The sequence below is a fragment of the Aquarana catesbeiana genome, linkage group LG03 (assembly GCF_042186555.1).
Source record: "Aquarana catesbeiana isolate 2022-GZ linkage group LG03, ASM4218655v1, whole genome shotgun sequence".
NCBI classification, from domain to species: Eukaryota; Metazoa; Chordata; class Amphibia; order Anura; family Ranidae; genus Aquarana; species Aquarana catesbeiana.
The window spans coordinates 627,902,845-627,928,118 of NC_133326.1; the positions used below are offsets into that span (position 1 = coordinate 627,902,845).

Below are 25,274 nucleotides of genomic sequence, written 5' to 3' on the forward strand. Positions count from 1 at the left end.
CCTGAACAGCAGGCCCAGGGGTTTGCTAACCTTCCAGCGGCCTTATGCTTTGTGGTTGACGCCATTAGAGATTCTATCGTGCAAACCTCCCGTCTTTCACTGGGGTTGGTGCATATACGTAGAATCCTATGGTTGAAAAATTGGTCAGCCGAAGCACCATGTAAGAAGCTACTGGCTGGGTTTCCATTTCGTGGTGCAAAGTTGTTTGGAGAGGACTTGGATAACTATATCAAGAGAATCTCTTGTGGGAAAAGCACTCTCTTACCTGTCAAGAAGAAGAGTAAGCGTCCCTCTTTCAAACGGACTCTTTCCCCAGCGCCGGGGGCTTCAGCCTCCAGGCAGTGTCGACGGCCGCCTCCATCGGGGTCCAGAGACAAGAGTCAACCCCAGGGACAAAAGAGGTCCTGGGGAAAGAAGCCTACTAGGCAAAACACTAAGACCTCTGCATGAGGGGGCGCCCCCGCTCACTCGAGTGGGGGAAGACTGCGACAGTTCTCAGAGCTCTGGCAGGAGGACTTCCAGGACAGATGGGTAATCTCCACGGTAACCTTAGGGTACAAGCTGGAGTTTCAGGAATTCCCCTCTCCTCGGTTCCTCAGATCAGGTGTTCCCAGAGACCCAGAGAAGTACCAGTCGCTCCTTCTAGCGTTAGGGCGACTTTTGTCGCAGGAGGTCATTATGATAGTTCCCGCAAAGGACCAGGGATTGGGCTTCTATTCCAACCCTTTTACGGTCCAAAAGCCAAATGGGGATGTCAGGCCCATTCTGGACTTAAGGGATCTGAACCGATTCCTAAGGATTCAATCCTTCCGCATGGAATCATTTTGAACAGTAGTTCCCACCCTGCAGGGAGGAGAATTTCTGGCATCAATAGACATCAGAGATGCATATCTTTTCCTGCTCATCAGAAGTTTCTGCGCTTCGAGGTAGGAGGGCGCCATTTCCAGTTTGTGGCTCTGCCTTTCGGGATAGCCACTGCATCTCGAGTGTTCACCAAGAATCTTGGCTCCTCCTCTGGCCAGATTAAGGGCTCCGGGTATAGCTGTCATAGCATACCTAGACGACCTGCTCTTGATAGACGGTCGGTAGCCTCTTTGAATGGAACCTTGAGGACCACAGTCAGGTATCTAGAACACCTGGTTGGATCCTCAACTTAGAAAAGTCTTTCCTAAAACCAGTAAGAAGATCGGAGTATTTAGGTCTGATTATAGATACAAGCCAGGAGAAAATATTTCTACCCCAGGCAAAGATCACTGCTTTGAGAGAGGCTGATTGCTGACAGTAAGGACCAAGAAGGGTCCCTCAGTCCGCCTTGGTATGAGGCTACATTCTTTGGTCCGAAATTTTTATGCAGGGGGTGATGCGTCTTAATCCTCCGGTTAAAGCGCCCCTAAACCCTGGGACTTGACTTGGTCCTGCTGTGTTACAAAGACAGCCTTTTGAACCAATAAGTCAGATTCCTTTGGTCTGTGTTGACAAGGAAGTTAATTTTCTGGTGGCCATCTCTTCTGCTAGAAGAGTATCAGAATTAGCAGCTCTTTTCTGTAAGGAGCCTTATTTGATTATACACAAGGATAGAGTGTGTACTACGCCCTCATCCTAGTTTTTTACCGAAGGTGGTTTCTGATTTTCATTTAAACCAAGACATTGTTCTGCCTTCCTTTTTTCCAGATCCCTGTTCTCCGGAAGAGAGATCTCTACATTCGTTGGATGTAGTAAGAGCAGTTAAGGCTATCTAGGGACAACTGCTCAGATCTGCAAGACGGATGTTTTGTTTGTGCTGCCAGAGGGTCCCAATAGAGGACAGGCAGCGTCAAAAGCTACCATTTCTAAATGGATTCGACAGTTGATCATTCAAGCTTACGGTTTGAAACGCCAAATGAAGATTCCTCCGTTTTCAGATCAAGGCACATTCCACAAGGCTATTGGTGCTTCTTGGGCAGTGCATCACCGGGCCTCTATGGCTCAAATCTGCAAGGCCGCAACCTGGTCTTCAGTTCATACATTCACCAGATCAGGTGGATGTGAGAAGGCATGAGGATATCGCCTTTGGGCGTAGTGTGCTGCAGGCAACGGTACAGGGTCCTCAGGTCTGATTGCACCCTACTTGGTCGTGGTTCCCCCCCCCCCCCCCCTCAGGTAGCATTGCTCTGGGACATCCCATCAGTAATTACTGTGGCTCTGTGTCCCGTGATGTTCGAGAAAGAAAATAGGGTTTTTTAAAACAGCTTACCTGTAAAATCCTTTTCTTTCGAAGGACATCACGGGACACAGAGGTCCGCCCCTCTTCTAATACACTATGTGCTTGGCTACAAAACTGAGGTATCCCTGCAAGGGGGAGGGATTATATAGGGGGTTGAACTTCCTGATAGGGTGTGCCAGTGTCCAATCACCAGTGATACCTATATAACCCATCAGTAATTACTGTGGCTCTGTGTCCCGTGATGTCCTTCGAAAGAAAAGGATTTTACAGGTAAGCTGTTTTAAAAATCCTATTTTCTTTTTCATCTGCATTGCTGTAATTTTTTGTAAAGTTCAATGCAATATGGCAACCTGGAGGTGTTCCATACACGATTGGTGTACAGAACATCCCCACACATGTCATTTCCTACTAGTGTGATTGGCTCACTGATTTTCACAAAAGTCCGCACTTAGGCTCCGTTCACATCTTGGCGTTCCTGATCGCGGGTGGAATCGCCGCGATTTGAAATAGCAGCAATCGTGGGATGCCCGTGCGATGCCCGTCACTTCCAATGGCCCCCCCGATAGTGGCGCTATTGTGCCACGATTTGTTGGACGACAATCATGGTAAAATCGCGCAAACAGAATCACGGACACCTGTCGGCCAAAAGAAGTGAACTTCTTTTGGCCGACAGGCGTCCCGCGATTCTGTTTGCGTGATTTTACTGCGATTGTCGCCTGACGAATCGCGCAGCGATCAGGGTGTCATTGGAAGTGACGGGGTTCGTACGGCATCCCGCGATTTGCCGCTATTTCAAATTACAGCAGAGTCGGGGAGATTCCGTCCACGATTTGGAACGCCAAAATGTGAACGGAGCCTAAGATCCAAGTCAAATTTTAACAAAATCTGCAACAAAAATTTCATTTTTGGTGAAATACCTGCCAAAGGGTTAATTACCTCCTAGGGGGAATGCACACCCTGCAACTTTCCTCATTAGAACACTGCAAGTGCATCAGCTGAATAATAATGAAAAAGTCACACTTTCAGATTCAATCTGCAGACAACAAACCCCTTTTTCTTCAGGACTCTGCAACAAAATTTGTTAAAGATCTGTGCAATATACATTGATCACCCAGAGGTTTGTTTTTTTCTCTCAACAAAAGTGGAGTCACTTTTTAACCACTTCAGCCCAGAAGGTTTTACTCCCTTCCTGACCAGGCCATTTTTGCGATACGGCACTGTGTTGCTTTAACTGACAATTGTGCGGTGCTGTACCAAAATAAAATGTATGATGTTTTTTTCCCACAAATAAAGCTTTCTTTGATGGTATTTGATCATCTCTGCGGTTTTTATTTGTTGCGCTACAAACAAAAAAAGACAGACCATTTTGGAAAAAAAAACTATATTTTTTGCTTTCTGCCTATAAAACACACCGCAAAAAAAATGTAAAAAATCTAATTTCTTCATCAATTTTAGGTCAATATGTATTCTGCTACATGTTTTGGTAAAATAAAATCGCAATAAGTGTTTATTGATTGGTTTGCGCAAAAGTTATAGCATCTACAAACTGTGGGATAGATTTATGGACTTTTTATTTTTTTTGTTTTCACTAGTTATGGCAGCGATCAGCGATTTTTTTTTTTTTTTTTTTTTTTTTTTTTTTTTTTTTTTTTTTTTTTTAGCAGGACTGCGACATTGCGGCGGACATATCTGACGCTGACACTTTTTGGGGACCAGTGACACCAATACAGTCATCGGTGCTTAAAAAATGCACTGTCACTGTATAAATGACACTGGCAGGGAAGGAGTTCAAATCAGGAGCGATCAAAGGGTTAAGTGTGCTTCTAGTGCTTTCTAACTTGGGGGGGGGGGGGGGGGGTGTGACAGGAGGAAAACAGAGATCTGTGTTTTTTAGCAGAAACACAAGATCTCAATTGTCCTCCCTCACAGACCGCCGTTCTGCCTGTCCTGGCGGGTCCCGGTGGCCATCGCGGCTCCCGCTGCTGTCATGTCAGTCAACTCCTGTGACGAGGAAGCAAGGGGTAGAGCCAAGCTGTGCTCTCTGTGTCTATGGACTCAGGCAGCGCGGCTCGGGATCAAACCTGCAGGTGTGCCACAATAGAAAGTGGCTTCCTATGGTGGCACACCAAGAAGAGATGGAGCCAGGAGTGAGGGAACCCAGAAGAAACATAGAAAAGTGACTGCAGAAAAACACCAAGTAGTCCATAGTGTGCCCATTTGTACTTTAGTTATTTTTGTTAACTTTATTGTCCAAGTATAGATCTCTTTTCGTCCCAGGCATGTTTGAGGCCATTTACTGTTGACTGTCTCACTACCTCTGCTGGTAGTTTATTCCAAGAATCAACGACCCTTTAAGTAAAATAATACTTTCTAAGATTAGTTTTGAACTTTCCTCCAGTTAGTTTAAGGTCATGTCCCCGTGTTCTTGATTTTGCTTTCATATTGAAAAAACTGCCCTCCTGAACATTATTCACCCACTTGATGTATTTAAAGGTTTCAATCATGTCTCCCCTTTCCCTTCTTTCCTCTACACTGTACATATTAAGTTCCTGAAGTCACTCTCGATATATTTTATCCCCCTGACCTTTAAACATTTTTGTTACCCGTCTCTGGACTCGTTCTATCTTATCAATATCTTTTTGTAAGTGAGGTCTCCAGAACTGGACACTAGACATGTGCATTAGTTTTCGTTGGAATGCATTTTCGTCCGAATTTCAGGTATTTTCGTTAACGTTTTAACAAACGATAACGAAAGCGCAGGATCCAAAAAAACGAAAGATCTGACATAAACAAATGCTTTATTTTCGTTGCTACAACAGTTCGATATAAATAGGAGATTCGACATGATGATGACAATAACAATCTGTGTCCATCAAACCTGTGGTCGAATGTGCCTAACCTTAACTCTATTAGTCCAAGATTATTCTACATAGAGAGAAAAGATTCGACGTAGGGGAGAAAAGATAAGTAAAAATAATGATGATGATGAATGTTATTGGCTGATTGTAACCAAAGAGGAGGAGCAGTAAAATAGCTAGACCTAAGTACACACGTACTTTGGCTTATGGTGTCTGTTGAAAGTTCTAAGAAGATTCGACGGAGCAGGTAAACTATACGGTGTCGTACAGTTTAGCTGCTCCGTCGAATCTTCTTTGAACATTCGACAGACACCATAAGCATTCAATGACAGATTCGACCTTAATTTGGATTTTCGGACGAATGCAATTTTTAACAAAAAACGAAATAAATAAAAATGAATTTCGGGAGTAACTAAATAAATTTATTTGTCGGACGAAAACGAAATTCCGAAATGAAATATTTCAGTGTGCACATGTCTACTGGACACAGTATTCTAAATGAGGTCTCACCAAAGATCTATATAGAGGAATCAGAACCTCCTTCCTCCTGCTGGTGATTCCTCTAGTGATGCATCCTAGAATTCCATTTACTTTCTCCACTGCCTGGTCTCACTGTTTGCTCATTTTGCAATCATCTGAAATAAGTACCCCCAAATCTTTTTCCTCTGTAGTGCTAACACTGTACCCCCAATGTTGCACTCTCTCAGGGGATTCTTTTTCCCTAGGTGCATTATTTTACATTTGGAAACATTGAACTGCAGTTTCCACTGCTTTGACCAATCCTTCCAGCAATGCCAAACAGGGTGGATATAAATCAGTGTTTTTTAAAAACAAAAAAAACAATAAAATCTTTTTTTTTTTTTTTTTTAACCTCTTCTGCCCCGAAAGAATTTACCCCCTTCCTGACCAGAGCACTTTTTGCAATTCAGCACTGTGTCGCTTTAATTGACAATTGCGCGGTCGTGTGACAGTGCTCCCAAACAAAATTGACGTCCTTTTTTTCCCACAAAGAGAGCTTTCTTTTGGTGGTATTTGATCGCCTCTGCGGTTTTTATTTTTTGCGCTATAAACAAAAATAGAGCGACAGTTTTGAAAAAAGCGCATTATTTTTTACTTTTTGCTATAATAAATATCCCCCAAAAATATATAAAAAAAACAATTTTTTTTCCTCAGTTTAGGCGGATACGTATTCTTCTACATATTTTTGGCAAAAAAAATCGCAATAAGCGATTATTGATTGGTTTGCGCAAAAGTTATAGCGTTTACAAAATAGGGGATAGTTTTATGGCATTTTTATTAATTTTTTTTTTTTTTTTTTTTAAATGGCAGTGATCAGCAATTTTTATCATGTCTGTGACATTATGGCGAACACATCGGACATTTTTGACACATTTTTGGGACCATTGTCATTTATACAGCAATCAGTGCTATAAAAATGCACTGATTCCTGTGTAAATGACGGTGGCAGTGTAGGGGTTAAGTGTGTCCTAGGGGCGTGTTTCTAACTGTCAGGGGATGGGCTGTGTGTGTGACATCACTGATCTCTGCTCCAATGACAGGGAGCAGAGATCAAGTGACACTGTCACTAGGCAGAAAAGGGAGATGCCGTTTACATCAGCATCTCCCCATTCTTCCTCCCCATGAGGCGATCGCGGGTATCCCCGCGACCTGACTCACGGAGCTTGCCGCGCGCACGCGCCTGCTGGCCACCTCTTAAAGGGCAATGTACAGGTACATGGTTTTACCTGTACGAGCCCTTCTGCCGCAGTATATCTGCGTGAGGCGGTCGGCAATCGATTAAATAGTTTTTTGGGGGGATTGTTTGTCAAATTTATTTTTAAAAAAATGCTTTTGGACTAAAAATCTAAAGATAGTTTTCTATTTAAGATACATTAGTAATTTAGTTTATTCAGCATGAAATGGAGCTCAGTTATGTAGAATGAGGCTGTATATTCTGCAATATTTAAATTTTTTTGGTAAACTCATTCAATGAACCCAAGCTCTGCAAGCTGACATAACCTGCAATGCATTGATGCATTTACACAATTTCACAGTAACCATGAGATAAATCAAAGTTCAGGATTATTCCTCTATCACATTGTTTTGCAATATATGTACATTACAAACTGTATGATTGAATCCGTTCTGATCTCGCTGTTTTACTAACCTGACAGCTTATTGTTTTAAATAGGAAACCTTCATTTTGTTTGCAAAGATTAAGGATTCTAACTACATGCAAGAATGAGTCCTTACATTTAAAGAGCACCTGTCATTTCAGATCCATCATGGCAGCGCCTGTTAGCGGGCTGTCGCTGCCACATCCCTCACCTTGTTGTGTCACTGCCGCATCACCAGCCTTCCCATTAAAGTGAATGGGACTGTCGGTGAGTCAATAGCGGGTCAGAGGAGGAGCTGCTGCAGGACAGAGATGACAGTTGCTCTTTAAAAACTATGATTTAAATCAAGTTAATTTAAATCAAATCCACCCTGGTGCCAAATCGTGGTCCATGTTACAGACCCCTCCAGGGATATAATCTCTATTACACACCTTTTGTGTCATCAGCAAAAAGATATACCTTACCCAAATCGCAAATCTTTTAGTTATATCACTTACATATAGATTAAATAGAAGAGGACCCAGTACAGAGTCTTGTGGTACCCCACTAGTGACTGGTCTCTGTTCTGAGTGAACCCCATTTACAACCACACTCTGGTATCTATTCTTTAGACAACTGCATATCCACTGAACCACCCAAGGGTTAAAGTGAATATAAACCCGAATTTTTTTTTTTTTTTTAATGTCATACTGTAGAGTATAAGATTTCCTATCATTTGAGCCCAGTCTTGCCACACAGAGTTATTCCAGCTCTGAGCAATCCTATTATTGTTCAGTGAGATAAATCTTGACAAACTGGCAAAAACTTTGTCAAATCCTCCCCCTTGCTGTGAGTGACAGGTGATTTACATCTCGTGCACTAGCCTAAGACACAGGCATTATTTTTTAATCCCCACCCCCACTCCTTTCTTCAGCAGCTCTGCAAGGATTGGCTGTTCCACACCTCAGCATTATTGGGCATGCTGAAGTCATGTGGTTACTTTCCTGTCTTTTCACTGGATGTTAGAGATCATAACAGAAGTTCAGTGTTAGAAATACACAGGAGAAAATGCATATTGACAAGGGGAGTGTAGAGGTGGGCGGGGAGTCTACTGACATCACGACTCCACCCACCGAGCTCCAGACAACAGACCCGCCCACAGAATCTGCAGTTTTTCGGGTCTCATAACAGACAGAGGGGAGACATTTGACAGGTAAAGATACACGCACGAGGCATGTATATCCTTATAGATAACCCCTATGGCAGTAGTTTAGAAAGGATGACATTGGGTTTACATCCACTTTAAGCCCTAGCTTGTACAACTTTAGTATTAGATCATTATATGGATCTGTATTAAATGCCTTGCTGAAATCAAGATATGCTATGTCTACAGCACCACCCTGGTCCAAAACATTGATAACATAGCCATAAAAGAAGACGATCTGGGCTGCTATGTGCAATTCTATTGCACAGAGTAGGTAAATATAACATGTTTGTTATTTTTTTTTAATTCAAATTTTACAGTCACTTTAAGGTCCTTTATGATTGCTCACATGCTATACACAGGGTGACAGTCATCAAGATCTTCTTTTTATCTCCTGTCTTTGGGTCCTTTTCACTCTGTCACACTAATTTCTCCCACCTGCCATAGTCTCTTTTCTGACATTCTCTTGATGTTATTTTCCAGAAAGAAGAGGGGATGATCCAGGGAAAACTAAATGACTCCGACTCTTCACAGTACATCCGAGAACTGAAGGATCAAATTGATGAGCTGAGGCATGAGGTGAGCCCTTCGAGAAATGTACAGAGTGGAACTGGATAGAACTGAAGCATTTGGCAGATGAACAGTAGCATATTCTTCAGTGTGGGTTTCTTTATTCATTGTATGAGTAGCAGATCAGCTGTAATTGTCAGTGGGAAGCAACGAAAATCTTGAGTACTGATTGCAAAGATCTTCCAGCCAGATGGTCTTGCTAGAATGCAATCGTCAAGAAAAAAAACAGTGCTTGTCAAGAAGAGAAATCGGCTATTTGAAATCATGCACTTTATCATAGAAGAAAAAATATTCTTAAAGCGGAGTTCTACTCAAAAGTGGAACTTCCGCTTATCCATCTCCTCCCCCTTTCCGGTGCCACATTTGGCACCTTTCAGGGGGGAGGGGGGAACGGGTACCTGTTTTTGACAGGTACCTGTTTGGTACCGTTCGCCCACTTCCGGAGACAGCGCCGTCTCGGAAGTTCAGCCCCATCTACTTTCTCCGCCACCGGGCCAATTAGCGCAGCACACTTCGCGCATGCGCAGTAGGGAACCGAAAGGCTTCACTGCCAGGTTCCCTTACCAAGAATGGCAGGGACTGTACCCAACAGCTGATCCGAAGATCAGCTGGGGTGCCGACATCACGGTTCCCTGGACGGGTAAGTGTCCTTATATTAAAAGTCAGCAGTATTTGTAGCTGCTGAGTTTTTCGTGTGGGGGCTGGACCTCCTCTTTAAGTGAAAAAAAGCTTTCTGCTCAGCAGTCATTAGGCAGTTATTAGATCTTCTTGTTATTTATCATAACCGCTCTCTGTGAACTGATCTTTTATCAGGATAGAAAGCACAGTAAGCCAATCTGAACTGGCCAGTCCCAACTTGTCAGGTTTCATGGTTATACTGGCTGTAGACATGAGAAGATTGGATGCGCAGACCTCTTTTGGTTGGCTGTTCCATGAGAATTTAGAGCTCATTGACACAGTGGGGGTGATTTACTAAGAAGAAGGCACTGCACCAGTTCATACATCAATTGGTGCACCAGAAAAGTAATTAATCGAACGTACGAATTGAAGCACAAATAACAATAATAAATACTCGCATATGTAAGCTGCAACTGTCGCTAAGGTAACTGCGGTTTTCTCATTGATAATACAGTACACCCAATACGATTGGTTCATTTCATCTCATTGGATGTCTTGTTAGGCAATTAGTAGGTGTTCTCAGTTAATTAACCCCTTTGATGCTAATCTCATTCCTATCACTTCTAATATATCTTTAAAATGTGTTTTTTTTCTCATTTTTTACCCAAATCTTTCAATACATTACAAAGAACAGAGAAGAGTTTCTAAACCCAATAAATTAATATGCATAGTGCATGACCATCTTAAAGTGGAGGGCCACCCTAAAATAAAAAATAGCATTAAAATTCTTAAAAAAAAAAAAAAAACATTTGAAAAAAAAAAAATTTACTTACCTGAAACCCCTGTTGCTAGGCAGTCTTCCTAATCTGCCTCTTCCTATTCCGCGGCGCTTCCTCCTCTTCGGCGAGTGGCCCCGTTGCCTTCTGGGAACTGTTAGTGTCCCAGGAAACAATGGGGCCATTCACAAAGCTCCACGCGACTCGCGCATGTGCAGTAGGAAACGGGCAGTGAAGCCGCAAGGCTACACTGCCTGTTTCCCTTAGTTAGGATGGAGGCGCCAGCGGCCGATCCAAAGGACGGATCGGCCTCAGGGGGGCCGACATCGTGGGCTCCCTGAACAGGTAAGTGTCCTTATTAAAAGTCAGCAGATACAGTGTTTGTAGCTGCTGACTTTTAAAAAAAAAAAACGTCCGGAACACCACTTTAAGTGCCAAATTTGGAATGTAGATGTGCCACGACCCACTTTTATTTTCCTAATGATATTTCTTGGGCATTATACAAGGCACATGAGAAACCACCTTTTTTTAAGACATGCTAGAGTGATTAGGAATCTTCAAACTACGGCTCTCCAGCTGTTGCGGAACTACATATCCTATGAGGCATTGTAAAACTCTGACATTCCCAGACATGACTAGGCATGATGGGAATTTTAGTTCCTGAACAACTGGAGGGCCGAAGTTTGAAGACCCCTGTGCTAGACCATTATTATGCCTCCAGAATGGGGAGTGTGGCATCTACCCAACTTCTCTCTGCTGGTGGACACAAGAACCTACATCTATAGATATATCTATATTTAAACACACACTGAAGCAGTAAGCAATATACATCCTGAAGTGAATCTGTACACAGGAAGTAGCTGTGTGTTTTGAGGCCAAATCATTTAGACATACACACATGACCCACACAAACACCACCCCATGTAAAAATAAATTTAAAAAAATCTTATTTTACAAATAAGGATCATCTCTTCCTCAGAGAACAGTGAGCGGGGCATGGTGGTGGGAAGAAATTAGCAGCAGTACAAGCAACTTCCTGGAGGGGCGTGATGTCATTCCTGTGTGCTGGCCACCGCTTCCGGAACCAGATATGTGCCACAGGTGCATACCTCCGCGCACACACAGCAGTTGGCATCTCCCATACACAGCTGGCGCTATAGATGCATTTGGCACATCTAGCTGCAGGAACCCAATTTTTATGGAAATGAATAGTAAAGCAGATGCAGATTTCCAGGACTGGACTAACAAATGTTTACAGTGAAAGACAACTGGTGTTTTCTATTAAACAAGGTCTAAATGGGCCATTGACAGTTGAACTTAGGAATGTGTCTTTGCAAAGTTAAACTAAACGAAATCCTTTCTTATTTTTGCTTGGGGATAGAGTGCAGAGGGATTAGAAGTCTTGTCAGTTTTTGGGGATGTCTGCACCCTTGATAGGGTGAAGACACCTCTCAGATTTTGCCAGTTTCTCCTTCAAATTCACTTCCTGTCACATAGCCAAACAGGAAGTGAGGGTAAAACCCTACCAATGTCTTTCCTTGGGGACACACAGGTCAATCTAAATAGTTTCCCCATTATAGGGAAATTGCACTCTAGCATTTTGCTGTGTACACCCCAAACTATTAGATATCTTGGACTTTGGGGTTTATTTACTAAAGACAAATCCACTTTGCACTACAAGTGCACTTGCTGGAGATCCGAGGGGGACATGCAAGGAAAAAAAAAAACAGCATCTTTGCTTCTGCATGATTGGATGATAAAATCACCAGTGCTTCCCCTCAGATTTACAGCGAGTACACTTGTATTACAGAGTGGATTTCCCTTTAATAAACCCCAAAATACCTAATAATTTGGGGTGTACACAACAAAGTGCTAGAGTGCAATTTGCCTAATGGGGACACTAGATTGACCTTTGTGTCCCCAAGGGAAGACATTGGTAGGGTTTTATCCTCACTTCCTGTTTGGCTATGTGACAGGAAGTGAAGCCAATTTTGCGAAAAGGGACACAAAGCCCAACCTAAAAAAAGACAAGCAGGGGTTCTAACACTCACTTGGTTTCCCTCAAATGCCCACAATTAGAAAAGGATTGTCTTGAGCTAGATTTTAGCTCAGTGCTCTAAAGCAGTGGTTCTCAGCCCTGTCCTCAAGTACCCCCCAACAGGCCATGTTTACAGGTTTACCTTCATCTTGCACAGGTGCTCATGATCACAGTCAATGGCTTGGTATTTTGGAAGGCTATTTAGCTAAGATAAATTCCCAAAACATGTCCTGGGGTACTTGGGGACTGAGGCTGAGAACCACTGCGCTAAAATGGAAAATTGAATACTTAACTCTCTGTAATTTTCCTTTCCTGGTGCCTATCTATGGCAGCATACGCACAATCCATGCATATGCTACCATGAAGGCACCAGGAAAGTAGCTTTTAGACAAATTACACATTTTTTTTGTTTTGCCATGCCAATCAGCTTAGTTAAGCTGCAGCTGGGAAATCTGTTGCATTAAACTTGTTGGGGGGGGGGGGGGGTTTAAAATGCATTATTTGGATTGAGCATGCATCTGCAAAACAAATTAACAAAACACATAAAACATTTGCTACAAATTTTATTGGTCAACAAAACAGGACTTAGAAAGAGCAAGAAAAGCAAAAAACACATGCATGTTAATTTGAGACACTAACAGAATATGGTTTTGAGGTCTGACCATTTTGCAGAGGAAATTAACAGGAGTAAATGGACTGCGCCCACAAAAGGACAGTCTCTTAAGGATTTAAACAAAAAAACAAAATAAAAAAATATTTGCTTTAAACCACATTTTGCAAAGACATAACAAACAAAATACAAAGAGAAAATACATGTTACAAACTCTGTAAGGACACCCAAACGTACTGTCTTGCCACACACACCATCAAGCAATCTTGGCTCTTTTCAGGGCAAGGTAAAGAATGCTATCTGCAAGCTTTATATAACATAGGTTTGTGTGCTAAAGAGGCAATTGCAAACACATGCACAGTCCATGAAACACACAAAATGCAAGTTCACCCAGTGTAGTGACTAAGGATGATCTCCGGCGTGTTCGCACAGCCCACGTGCAGAGCCCGCCAGGAAGTCGGCACTGTGCGCTAATCACAGGCAGTGAGACATTGTTCCGATGCATGGCTGCAGAGATCAGGAAGTGTCTCACTGACTTCCTGGCAAGCTCTGCACGTGGGCTGTGCGAACACGCCAGAGCTCATCCTTAGTAGAGACAGAACTTCAAAGTGGGTACACCTGTTAAGGATGTCCTTAACCATTTAAGGACTAGCCTCGTTTTGGAATTTAGGTGTTTACATATTTAAGATAGGTTTTTTTGCTAGAAAATTACTTAGAACCCCCAAACGTTATATATTGTTTTTTTTCTAACACCCTAGAGAATAAAATGCAATATTTTTTTTCACACCGTATTTGCGCAGTAGTCTTACAAGCACATTTTTTTTGGAAAAAAATCACTTTTTTGAATAAAAAAATAAGACAACAGTAAAGTTAGTCCAATTTTTTTTTTTATATTGTGAAAGATAATGTTACGCCAAATGGAATGGCGTCAAATTTTTACCCTAAAAAATATCCATAGGCGACGTTTAAAAAATTCTACAGGTTGCATGTTTTGCGTTACAGAGGAGGTCTAGGGCTAGAATTATTGCTCTTGTTTGACCACCATTTTCATATGCGGGCGCTACTCACGTATGCATTCGCTTCTGCGTGCTAGCTCGTCGGGACGGGGCGTGTTAAAAAATTTTTTTTTACTTAATTTTATTTATTTTTTCACTTTAAAAAAAAATAAATAATTGGGTCACTTTTATTCCTATTACAAGGAATGTAATAGAAAAAAAAGCATGACAGGTCCTCTTAACCACTTCCCGACCGCCGCACGACTATATACGTCCTAAGTTTGAACGGGAATATCGTTGTTATGGCAGCAGCTAGCTGCCATAACCCCGGTATCCCCGTTTTCGTGCGGCGGCCGGCTTTCAGATAAAAGTGGTCCCTGCGGCGGATTTGCCGCGAGATCACTTTTATCGGTGGCGGGAGAGGGCCCCCCCCCCTCCCGCCGCGATCCGGTGCCCTCCGCCGCTTACCGGAGCCGTCGGTAGCAGCAGAGGCGATCGCATCCTGCTCAGTGGTTTGTCTGGAGACGAGTGAGGCCAAGATGGCGCTCACTCGTTTCCATGACACTGCTGGGCGGAAGCGACGTCAAAACGTCACTTCCGTCCACGCCTCTTAAAGGCATATTTTTTCAAATGTCATTTTTCTAAATGACTTTTTGTTTTTTTTTGTTTTTTTTTTAATTGCATTTTAGTGTAAATATGAGATCTGAGGTCTTTTTGACCCCAGATCTCATATTTAAGAGGTCCTGCCATGCTTTTTTCTATTACAAGGGATGTTTACATTCCTTGTAATAGGAATAAAAGTGACACAATTTTTTATTTTTTTTTTTAAACAGTGTAAAAATAAATAAAATATTGTAAAATAAATAATAAAAATAAAAAAAAATTTTTTTAAAACCCCCCTGTCCCGACGAGCTCGCACGCAGAAGCGAACGCATACGCGAGTAGCGCCCACATATGAAAACGGTGGTCAAACCACACATGTGAGATATCGCCGCGACCGGTAGAGCGAGAGCAATAATTCTAGCCCTAGACCTCCTCTGTAGCGCAAAATATGCAACCTGTAGAATTTTTTAAACGTCGCCTATGGAGATTTTTGAGGGTAAAAGTTTGACGCCATTCCACGAGCGGGCGCAATTTTCAAGCATGACATGTTGGGTATCAATTTACTTGGCGTAACATTATATTTCACAATATAAAAAAAATTGGGATAACTTTACTGTTGTTTTATTTTTTTATTCAAAAAAGTGAATTTTTTCCAAAAAAAGTGCGCTTATAAGACCGCTGCGCAAATACGGTGCAAAAAAAAGTATTGCAATGACCGCCATTGTATTCTCTAGGGTGTTAGAAGAAAAACCATATATAATGTTTGGGGGTTCTAAGTAATTTTCTAGCAGAAAAACCTGTTTTAAACATGTAAACACCTAAAATCCAAAACGAGGCTGGTCCTTAAGTGGTTAAATATGAGATCTGGGGTCAAAAAGTCCTCAGATCTCATATTTGGACTAAAATTTAAAAAAAAAATAAAAAATAAAAAATGTAATTTGAAAAAATGACAACAGAAAAATGTGCCTTTTTAAGACGTATGGGCGGAAGTGACGTTTTGATGTCGCTTCCACCCTCCTGTGGTATGGAGACGGGTGGGGGCCATCTTCCTCTCACTCATCTCCATACACAGACACGGAAAGGTCCTGATCACCTCCGCCACTACCGATGGCTCTGGTAAGTGGCGGAGGGCGCGGGAGGGAGGTGGCACCTCTCCCGCCGCCAATAACGGTGATCTCGTGGTGAATCCGCCGCAGAGACCACCACTATCGTAAACAGAACCACCGGCTCTAAAGATTGATACCTCGGTTGTGGCAGCAGCTGCTGTCGTTACCGAGATATTCATCTTCAAACTGCTGACATACATCTACATGAGCCGGTCGGTAAGTGGTTAAATTACTAACCCAAAAAACACACTCTCTGAGCATGCCCAGAAAAATCCAAGTGCTTTTCACACGCAAAAAGCACCAAAAAAAAAAAACAAAGTCCCTGAGCATGCCCAGACCCACACAAATGCATTTCACACACCAAAAGCCACAACAAAATAGCAAAGTCCTTGAGCATGCCCAGAACAACCATGCAGCTAGCACAAAATAAGCCACCCCCTGTCCAAAATTCAGCACATCACTCAGCATGCTACAAAATTACAGATGGGACAGACACCCCCCGGTCCAGGGGGGCAAACAAAGAGCCTAACATGGGCAAAAGTTATACAACAAATACCATTGCACTAACAAACCCCTAACACACAGCAAGCCAGCCCATGAAAGGGGGGTGGATGCTTGGGGGCAGGAGGGGCTCGGGCACCCCAAAAGTCAACCACCTTGTTCCCATATTCAGGGGGACAAGGACCTCTTCCACACAACCCTAGGCTGGGGTTGTGGGGGGCTGCAGACAGGGGGCATTACGTAATGTGGAAAGCCCCTTTTAAACTAGTGGGTACAAGGTGCTTTGTGGTTGGTATTGGGCTGAGCCCAACATGCCCCAAAGGCAGCCAGCAATGTTGAGTGCATGTGGCCTTGTACACTCTTCTCGCCCCTTTCCTAGCTGGCCCTGTTGTATGCTCTGAAAAAGGATGTGGTTTGGATTGGTGAAGGCAGCTCACAGCCTTTTGAGAAAAGAGTGGAGTGTGGAGTTCCCCTTTAAAAGCAAAAGTTAGGAAATCATATGCATTAGAGGGGGGAGGTTAAATGTCCTTTTAGGAGGAGCTAGAGAAGTGAGAGTTTTTTTACATAATTTGGTGCATGTCACATGTTGGCAACGTAACATGCTAACATGACCTGTGTGCAAATCTCCTTAAAAAAATACATAAAGGTGAACCAGCGTAAAAAAAACATTGTCAAGTTTAGAGGTGCGCCCGTTCAACCTATGCAATTGCATGTACGTTGCTTGACATTTACCAAGATTTTGGCCGCGCAGTGAACAAACGTATGTGAACGAGCGCAAGAGCCTCTTGCACACCGCTTACATTGATCTCACGCAGTTCTAAACGTACTTGCAGGCACAGCAGGCTTTCTCTGAAAAAGTTACTTTCTTATTCTATTTGGGGCATATTTGTTACTTGGGCAGTTGTTACTAAACTTCCTCACATCACCCCATAATATTGGCACCTCCATCTTCTGTTAATATTGAATTGAAGATGCCGTGTCCATAGTGGCGCACAGATGGCATTCTCCCATGCACCGAGATCGATATAGTAAATGGGGAGATTCACGCTCTGTTCCCCGCGCACCGTTCTGTAAATATGAAAATGTGCATTGCGCCTCGCCGTGCGCCTATACTGATGGCGCACGGCTTTCATGAATCAGCCCCATGTGTGTTGTGCTGCTTTGAATAATGTCAGTTCAACACAAGTACATTGCAAAAAAAAATTTTTTTTTTTTGTTGCCCTGTTCACACCAGTCAAGGGTGCTGCCTAAAAATGGAACAAGTCTGCATTTTTATGCAGCGTACAACACGTTACAACACACATCAGTAATTATTTCACACTTTAGCCTTGTAAAAATAAATGTAAAAGATTTCACAGGGCATTTGGGAAGCATTGCCTGATGTGTTTAGAATGATTCTGCAAAGTGTGCAAAACGCTCATTAATTCTATAGTTACATTAATGTGAAAGGCTACTATAGAATTTTGTGCCTGTGTAGAAGAGCCTTAATGGTGTGGCTGTTTCAACACAAACTATCCTGGCATTGTCCACTGTTGTGACTGTCAGAAAACCACCCTGAGAAAAGCTGTGCGACCATCATGACAGTGTGTGTAGATGGAGAGTGACTGTAGGGGATCAGCAGCACTGAGATGCAACAAAATATGAAAAATAGGTAAAAAAAAGTATTTTGTTAAACAAATGATACACAGTGTTTAAGCATACTAAATGTTATAGTCTACCTCTACTTTTAAAACAGAGTTCCAGTCGTTTTTGTGTTTATTAAAAGGCAGCAGCTACAAAAGGAGGGGGGGGGGGTGCTTAAAGCAGAACTTCCCCTTTTGGGTGGAGCTCCGCTTTAAAGGTTAAAGTGATTGTAAAGCTTTCATGTTGGTTATTTTAATGAAAAAAAAGTTATATTTCCCTGCTCTTTGCCGTGGTTTTGCACAGAGTGGCCCGGATCCTCCCCTTCTCGGCTCCTCCCACCTGTCGGGTGCCCCCACAGCAAGCAGCTTGATATGGGGGCACCCGAGCTGAACCGCTGCACTGTGTGTCCATTCAGCCATTCACTGCTGCCAATAGCCAAACAGGAGTGGGAGTCCCTGGAAGGCAAGACTCTCATGGACATCGCTGGATTGAGAGGGGGCTCAGGTAAGTATTGGGGGGGCGGGGGGCCTGCTGCACACAGAAGGTTTTTTACCTTCATGCATAGAATGCGTGAAGGTAAAAAAAAAACCTTGTGCCTTTACAACCACTTTAATTTCTAGCCGTAAATTCTGCCTGCTAAAGCACTAGAAAGGTTTTACAGTTCTGAATATTAAAATGGTTATAAACCTAAGACATGAAATATGAACAAAGCATATTGCTGTATAGTGTGTACTTGTCTCAATTCAGAGCATGCAGTGTCATTTCTGTCTGCTACCTCATTCCTCTGCTTTAAGCATGAGTCCCTTTTTGACAAGTTTTCCTGATGCCAAGAGAAAAAAGGTGACAGGGGAGGGATCTCCAGCAGATTGACAGGCTCAGCTCTGTTCCTGTGAGCTGTGTGGAGGGGGGTGTGTCCCTTCCCTCCAATCAGCCCCCAGAGATCTCCTCACTGATGCAACTTAAGCTCTCCGCCCCCTGCTTTTCAGAGCTAAGAGATCCTGTGTAAATTCTGCACTTTGAATGGATGTAGGGGAAAGAGGGCTGTAGATAAACAGGTTCAACTTACGTAGGAGGATTTGTCTCATCTCTGTATTGCCCAAAGCCAGTCATTTTCTGGGTATATGTGAGGATTTACAACCACTTTAACAAAGATACACTATAGTGCCAAAAGTCCATGGATCCCTGACCATCACATCTATATAATTTAGTTGGACATCTCATTCTAAAATCATAGACATTAATATGCAGATGCCCCACCTTTGCTGCTGTAACAGCCTCAGCTCTTCCTGGGAAGTCTTTCCATGAGATTTTGGAATGTGTCTGTGTGGAATTTTGTGCCCATTTAGTCAAAAGACAATTTATGAGGTCAGGTATATATTGGATGAGAAGACCTGGCTCTCAATCAGCATTCCAATTCAACCCAAACATGTTCAGTAGAATTTAGGTCAGGGCTCTGTGCAGGCATTCAAGTGCCTCCACACCACACTCACTAAACCATGTCTTTAACCACTTCAGTACTGGGCACTTTCACCCCCTTCCTGCCCAGGCCATTTTTCAGCTTTCAGCTTTGTTGCAGCTTGAATGACAATTGCGTGGCCATGCAACGCTGTACTCAAATGCCATTTTTATCATTATTTTGAGACAAAGCTTTCTTTCGGTGGTATTTAACCACCACTGGGTTGGGTTTTTTTTGGGTTTTTTTTGCTAAAAAAAAAGACAGAAAATTTTGAGGGAAAAAAAAAAAGTTTACTTAGTTTCTGTTAAAAAATGTTGTAAATAAGTAATTTTTCCCCTACACTGATGGGCGCTGATGAGGCGGCACTGATGGGCGCTGATGAGGTGGCACTGATGGGGAAGCACTAATAGGTGGCGCTGATGAGGAGGCATGAATATGCAGCACTGATGGGCACTGATAGGTGGCACTGATGAGCAGGCACTGACTGGCATCAGTGCTAGGGCTGCATTGATTATCAGGGCACTGACGATCAGTTCCTTGGCTATCTGTGTAGGTTTCTCCTGTAAAAAAATGCAGCTGATCGCCTCTCCTCTTCTCACACCCTGTCAGTGTGAGGAGAGGAAAGCCGATAACCGGCATTTCCTTGTTTTACATGTGATCAGCTGTGATTAGACACTGCTAATCACATGGGTAAAGAGCCTCGTCATCTGCTCTTTACCGAGATCGGGGATGCACCGTGTCCCAGGGACACAGCACACTGCCGATCTCCACCGCATGCACCCCCGCCGGCGCACAAGCACAGCGAGAGTGGAACAATGTCATATGACGTCACCCCAGAACGAGAGAGCCACCCCGCCACCGCCATTTTGTCTATTTGGTGGGCGGAAGGGAGGGCGGTTAAAGACCGGGCTTTCTTCACAGTCAGGTTGGAAAAAGACCCATCCCAAATTATTGCCACAAAATTGGAATAGCACAGTTGTCCATAATTGTTTTCTATGCTGTAACATTAACAGTAAACTTCATTGGAAACACTCAATAATTTAGAGGGTGTTCACATATTTTTGGAAATAGCACCCACTCTTTGGGAGTATTCTTGATCTGAAAAATTGCCTATCTTGACCGATGCATTTTAAGACCTTGTTCACTTGGGTGAACTAAAGCGTAGCGACTCTTCATGCAGGCAGTCCAATTCATGTCAATTAGGACGCAGCAGCTGCTACCCAGCTTGACCTCCGTGCCAGTGCATGGCTCCAAATGCATGCAGTATGTGTTGGGAGTCACATTGGGAGCAGCGGTTGTCTCTGTGCAGCCACTGCACCTCAATTGACATGAATGGAACTGCCTACACAGCGATGCATGCAACACCTGTGCATCCCTTTGAAAGTAAACACCGCCTTCACATGGCTGTATGCTGTAGCATGCCTGTGTAAACAAGGCTTGTCTCATGTAAAAATTATATGTTGTCTTTGATGGCTCTCTATTTTCCACAGATTCTCCTTCTTCGAGGTCACAAACCTTATTCTGGCCCGATGGCCTTTGATGAACTGCACCTCTCCTCTTCAGGACGGGAGGATGATGACTCTCTTCCTTCCTCTGATGAAGAGCTTCTTTCTCGCCCTCTTGGAGCTTTGCAAGATGCCCTCTATTCTCATTCACCCCACAAGTCCTGTTTCCTAAGGCCCATGAGAAGTTCTGTCAGCTCTGACAGTGAAGAAGGTGTAGAAACCAATGGAGCCACTTCTGATACACCCCCTGAGCCCGCTGAAGAGGAATAACACAGGGAAAAGCGGAGGCTGAAGCTCACAAGGGGGAATCCATGTTGGAATCTCCTTTTGATGCTATGGAAAGATAGATGCCTTGAAAACAGAAGGAGCTTGGTTGTTCCATGCTGAATAAGCAACCTAAGAGTACGTAATGGGTGCTTTAACTGCTCCATATCTCCCCAAAAAGGGGACAAGAGGAGTAGACACTCCTAATAAGCAAGTATGCCAACCTGTGCTCGACTGTTGCAAGGGAGCTTGGAAAACAGACCCGAAGGGTCGTATTGACATTCTTGAAATAATCCTGTATAGTGTTTTATTTTCACATTTTAAACACTAACCTGAAAAGTGAATCAGCACTGTTTATAAGCTTTACATCAACAGAACACTAACCAGCACGTCTACTGGAGGTAAGCAGTGGCAAACTGGAATCTAACACACACTAAACTTGCGATATTTCAGGTCTGTTATTTCAGTATTAGGTGGATCCTATTCCGGCTGCTTATCTCTCTAGTTCTTGGGATGCAGAGTATAAAATCAGGATCAATGCAGACCAATGTGACTGCCAGGACAGTACACAGGACAGTGTTGGTGTTGGCTATAATAAAGAAAACTAGTGGCATGCTAGACCAATGCCTGATATTGCAGCCAGCTACTTTATGTAAGAAACCTTACAGACCCCAAACACACTTCCTACAATGTTTTTTTTAAACTTGGTAGTGCCTCATCATAGACATGTAAAATAAGCCTGTCATTATAATAGAGTTTGACATAAGTCACTAAAAAAGCCACACATTGTCTGGTATTAAAGTGGACCTCCAGCCAAAACTTTTTTTTTTCTGCTTTGTAATATTATGGTTGTTCTAACCCTTCTTTACTCAATCTAAAATGTATTAGAAAAAAAAAAAGTTTTGGAATTGATTTCCACTTTGACCTGACCAGAGATAGTAATTGCAGGGCTCTCTATAAATTCTGCAGATGCAGAAGGGTGTGCTGGAACTGATTTAGATACAACATTTGCATATAGTGCACATCTGGGTATTGGACAGGGGAGGATTGGGAACCTTTTGGTCCGGGTGATAACCAAGTTGCCCTTTCATGGTAGAGACAGATGTATTTTTCAAGGTCAGCTCCCTTTGCAGCTCAACACGTTCGGTCACATGACATCTGCGACCGCTGCTAGGCGCTGTGATCGTAGGTCTAAAAATGTAGCTTTATAATGCCCATTATGTGTCACTGACTGCATATCCTACCTTGATCAATGCCTAAATGGTGAAGTATGTCCACTTAGGACCATAAGCCCAACATATCTTGCAAGACCTGGCATAAGGGAAAAATGCCCTCCTGATTCCCAGCCTGGTCCTCCGATAGTATTAGCACTCCAGGGGCATTCAGAAGGATTCTAGAATGCAGGAATGTGGCATTGCTACTACTGAACACCTCAGTAGGACACCGCCCAGGAAGTCTAACCGAGAGACCTTTCATCTGGAGTCCCAGAGAAATATAGGCAGCTGTAATCACCTTGGTTAAATAAATCAGTTTTGGGTAGACTTTGCCTTTAACTAACATTTCCATTACAGATTAGGAGGTAAACACTGTAGCCCCATGATCTCTTTAAAAATGTAAGGAGGGAATGTAAATGTCATCACTGAGCCCCATTTAAAACGCACTTTTTCAGGTCAGTGATGCAAAGTATTAAAGAGCTTTGGCATTAGAGCCAGTGTTCTAGTATTTTTAAAGAGCTTGTCAATGGCAGGCTCTCTGTTTCCCACGTGGGAATTTAAAGCAACCTCTAAAATATGCATTGCAATAATGCAAAACATTACATTAAGTTGTACTTTGGAAAATTGTACATTTTCCTAAAGCAGGGGGCAACACATGTACATTGCAGTGCACGACAGCTCTGGTGTATCTCACACAACTGTAACTGTGCATTAGAGTGTCATTCAAAAATATTGTTACCATACCATAACCATAATGCACTGATCTGAATAAGCCCTTTGCCAACTTCACCTTCTGAAATCCTTACCTAGCTGTCCTATTGACACAACAAGCTTACAGATTCAGAATAAATGGCAGCGCATCACACACCAGTGAGTATGAACAGGCCCGATCCTGGAGTTAAATATGGAGATCAGGAGCTGATTGTAAAATCATTAAGGCCAGAGAAAGCCATTATGGCTGATTCTGTATTTCTCTCAGTACAGATCTGTATTTGGCACTTCCAGATGGAAGTCCAGAAAGCAGCTGGGAGCCTGTACAATGCTTTTAGTGCTTGCTGTACCTAATTCTCAGTCTGGTATTTACAAGCTAATGCCTATGTGCCCTGGGCCTTATTTCCTGTCTGTCTCTCAAGAATTGACTGCCAAGCCTTTAAGTTTTTTCCATATTTAGACAACAGTAGACACCCCCATACATGGTGGCAGAGAAACTATTAAAGTTAACCTGTCACAAACCTGAGAAATTGACAGTAAACAATGCAAATAGTGGGAAGATACAGTCGGTAAAAGCCACGTCAGGACCAGTAGTCCTAGAGATATAGGCAACTAAAATTATTGTGGTACTTGTTCCCAAGCATTTTCTTTAAGACCTTGTACCATAAAGCATTTCTGACTCCATCTACCTCCATAGAAAATTGAGTGTTTGCACATGTACTGTATGTGATGTGTTATAGGGTTGCGTGCATTAACTGCTTAGATGCGCTTTGAGGGCCCATAAAAATTAGAGCATGCCCAAAACACATGCACAGTGCATGGGTCCAATGCACATTACAACAACCCCTTCCACCACCCAAGCTTACCTATTAGCCATCTAAGTAATGAGTGGTCTTACAGACCCATTATGAATTCTTGAAATGGTGTTGTGCCAAGCTTGACTTTTACAAGAAAATAGATTTGCGTATATTTAGCAGCCTAAATCTCTTGTGCTATTGATTCTCGCAAGTTTTCACTGAAGGTAACCTATGCCTGTGCCTTTTTAGCTCTTGGGTCTGTGTTACTCCAGGCTTTTGACAGGTTTGTTCTAACAGTATGGAGCATAGTATATGTGTGATGTGATCCTTAGCCAGCAGTTGAACCTTCCTCACCTCCACCATCAACATTCCACACATGGAATTATTGTACCTCTATTTAGCTCGCTCTGGGTGTGCCAAACCTGCCGACATGCCTCTATCCAATAAACCAGCCCACTACATCAACCACTTACCCGAAGTGTTACCCAAACTCCGACACTAAAGATCAAATTGCTTTTATTGTGTAAATCTTTGTATATGATTATTTTTGTTTATTGTAAATGCCTCGGTGTCCGCAAACTAAACCAGTAAGATGTATTTGTTTTTATTGTTTTTTAATGATTATTTCTTTAAAGGTCCAAGATGCCACTATAGATTTAAAGGTGTGACAGGTCCTGTTGTTACAAATGTCTGTGCTACTGTTTAAACCTTAGAAAAGTCCTCTTTACCGTCTTTTTAGGAGGTAGCGGCCTTTTTTTCTTTTGCTTGTTCTTGCTGTCAAGCACGTTTCAAGGTGTTTGAAGAAGATCTCCACCCTTAAATAACTATTTAAAGTGAAGCGTGATGAGGTAAAGAGAACTCTGAACCATTTTATATAGTGGTGGCCAACTCTCATGATATAGGGGCCCTGCAGTGCGGCCCCTGATGTCACCAAAGGGCCACACAATGGGTTGGTTTACTAAAACTGGAGAGTGCAAAATTTGGGGCAGCTCTGCATAGAAACCAATCAGCTTCCAGGATTTTTTTTTTTGTAAAAGCTTAATTGAATAACTAGAAGCTCATTGGCTACAATGCATAGCTGCACCAAATTTCGCACTCTCCAGTTTTAGTAAATCAACCCCATATTAGTCAGTGAACGTAATAACAGAAAGCAGTCAGAGAGAGTAGACGTTTATGGGCATGATACAAGAGATTGTCAGAGACTCCAAACTTGCTGTAGAAGTTTTTGAAGACTGGGGGCATGCTTTAGAATAAATTCATAGACTGCAGACACATTTTATATAACCACTTCTGTGAGAGAATGAAAGATCACTATTGGTGCCCCTTTAGAAATCAGTGCTTTAGCATTTGTACTCCCTAAAACCGCATTAAAAATTACTTGTTCCACATTTGATATTTCTCTCAACAAGATCCATTATATAAGATCTAAAAAAATAAAACAAAAAAAAGAGAAAGGGGATAGACAACCCTGAAAAAGTAAGATAATGTGAAAAAAAAAACCAAGCCAGTCTGAAGAATTTCTTTTT

At 42.7% G+C, this 25,274-nt stretch overlaps 1 protein-coding gene across 2 annotated transcripts in view; it reads left to right on the plus strand.

The window, feature by feature from the left end:
* Positions 1-24,345, plus strand: part of EVI5L (ecotropic viral integration site 5 like) — a 101,240-nt gene extending 76,895 nt beyond the window's left edge. For both annotated transcript variants that reach the window (XM_073622422.1, XM_073622423.1), the window contains 2 exons: positions 8,845-8,940; positions 20,748-24,345. In XM_073622422.1, the coding sequence (XP_073478523.1) occupies positions 8,845-8,940; positions 20,748-21,032 (381 nt within the window). In that variant the 3' untranslated portion in view covers positions 21,033-24,345. The remainder of the gene's footprint in view (positions 1-8,844; positions 8,941-20,747) is intronic.
* The last annotated feature ends 929 nt before the right edge of the window (positions 24,346-25,274 follow it).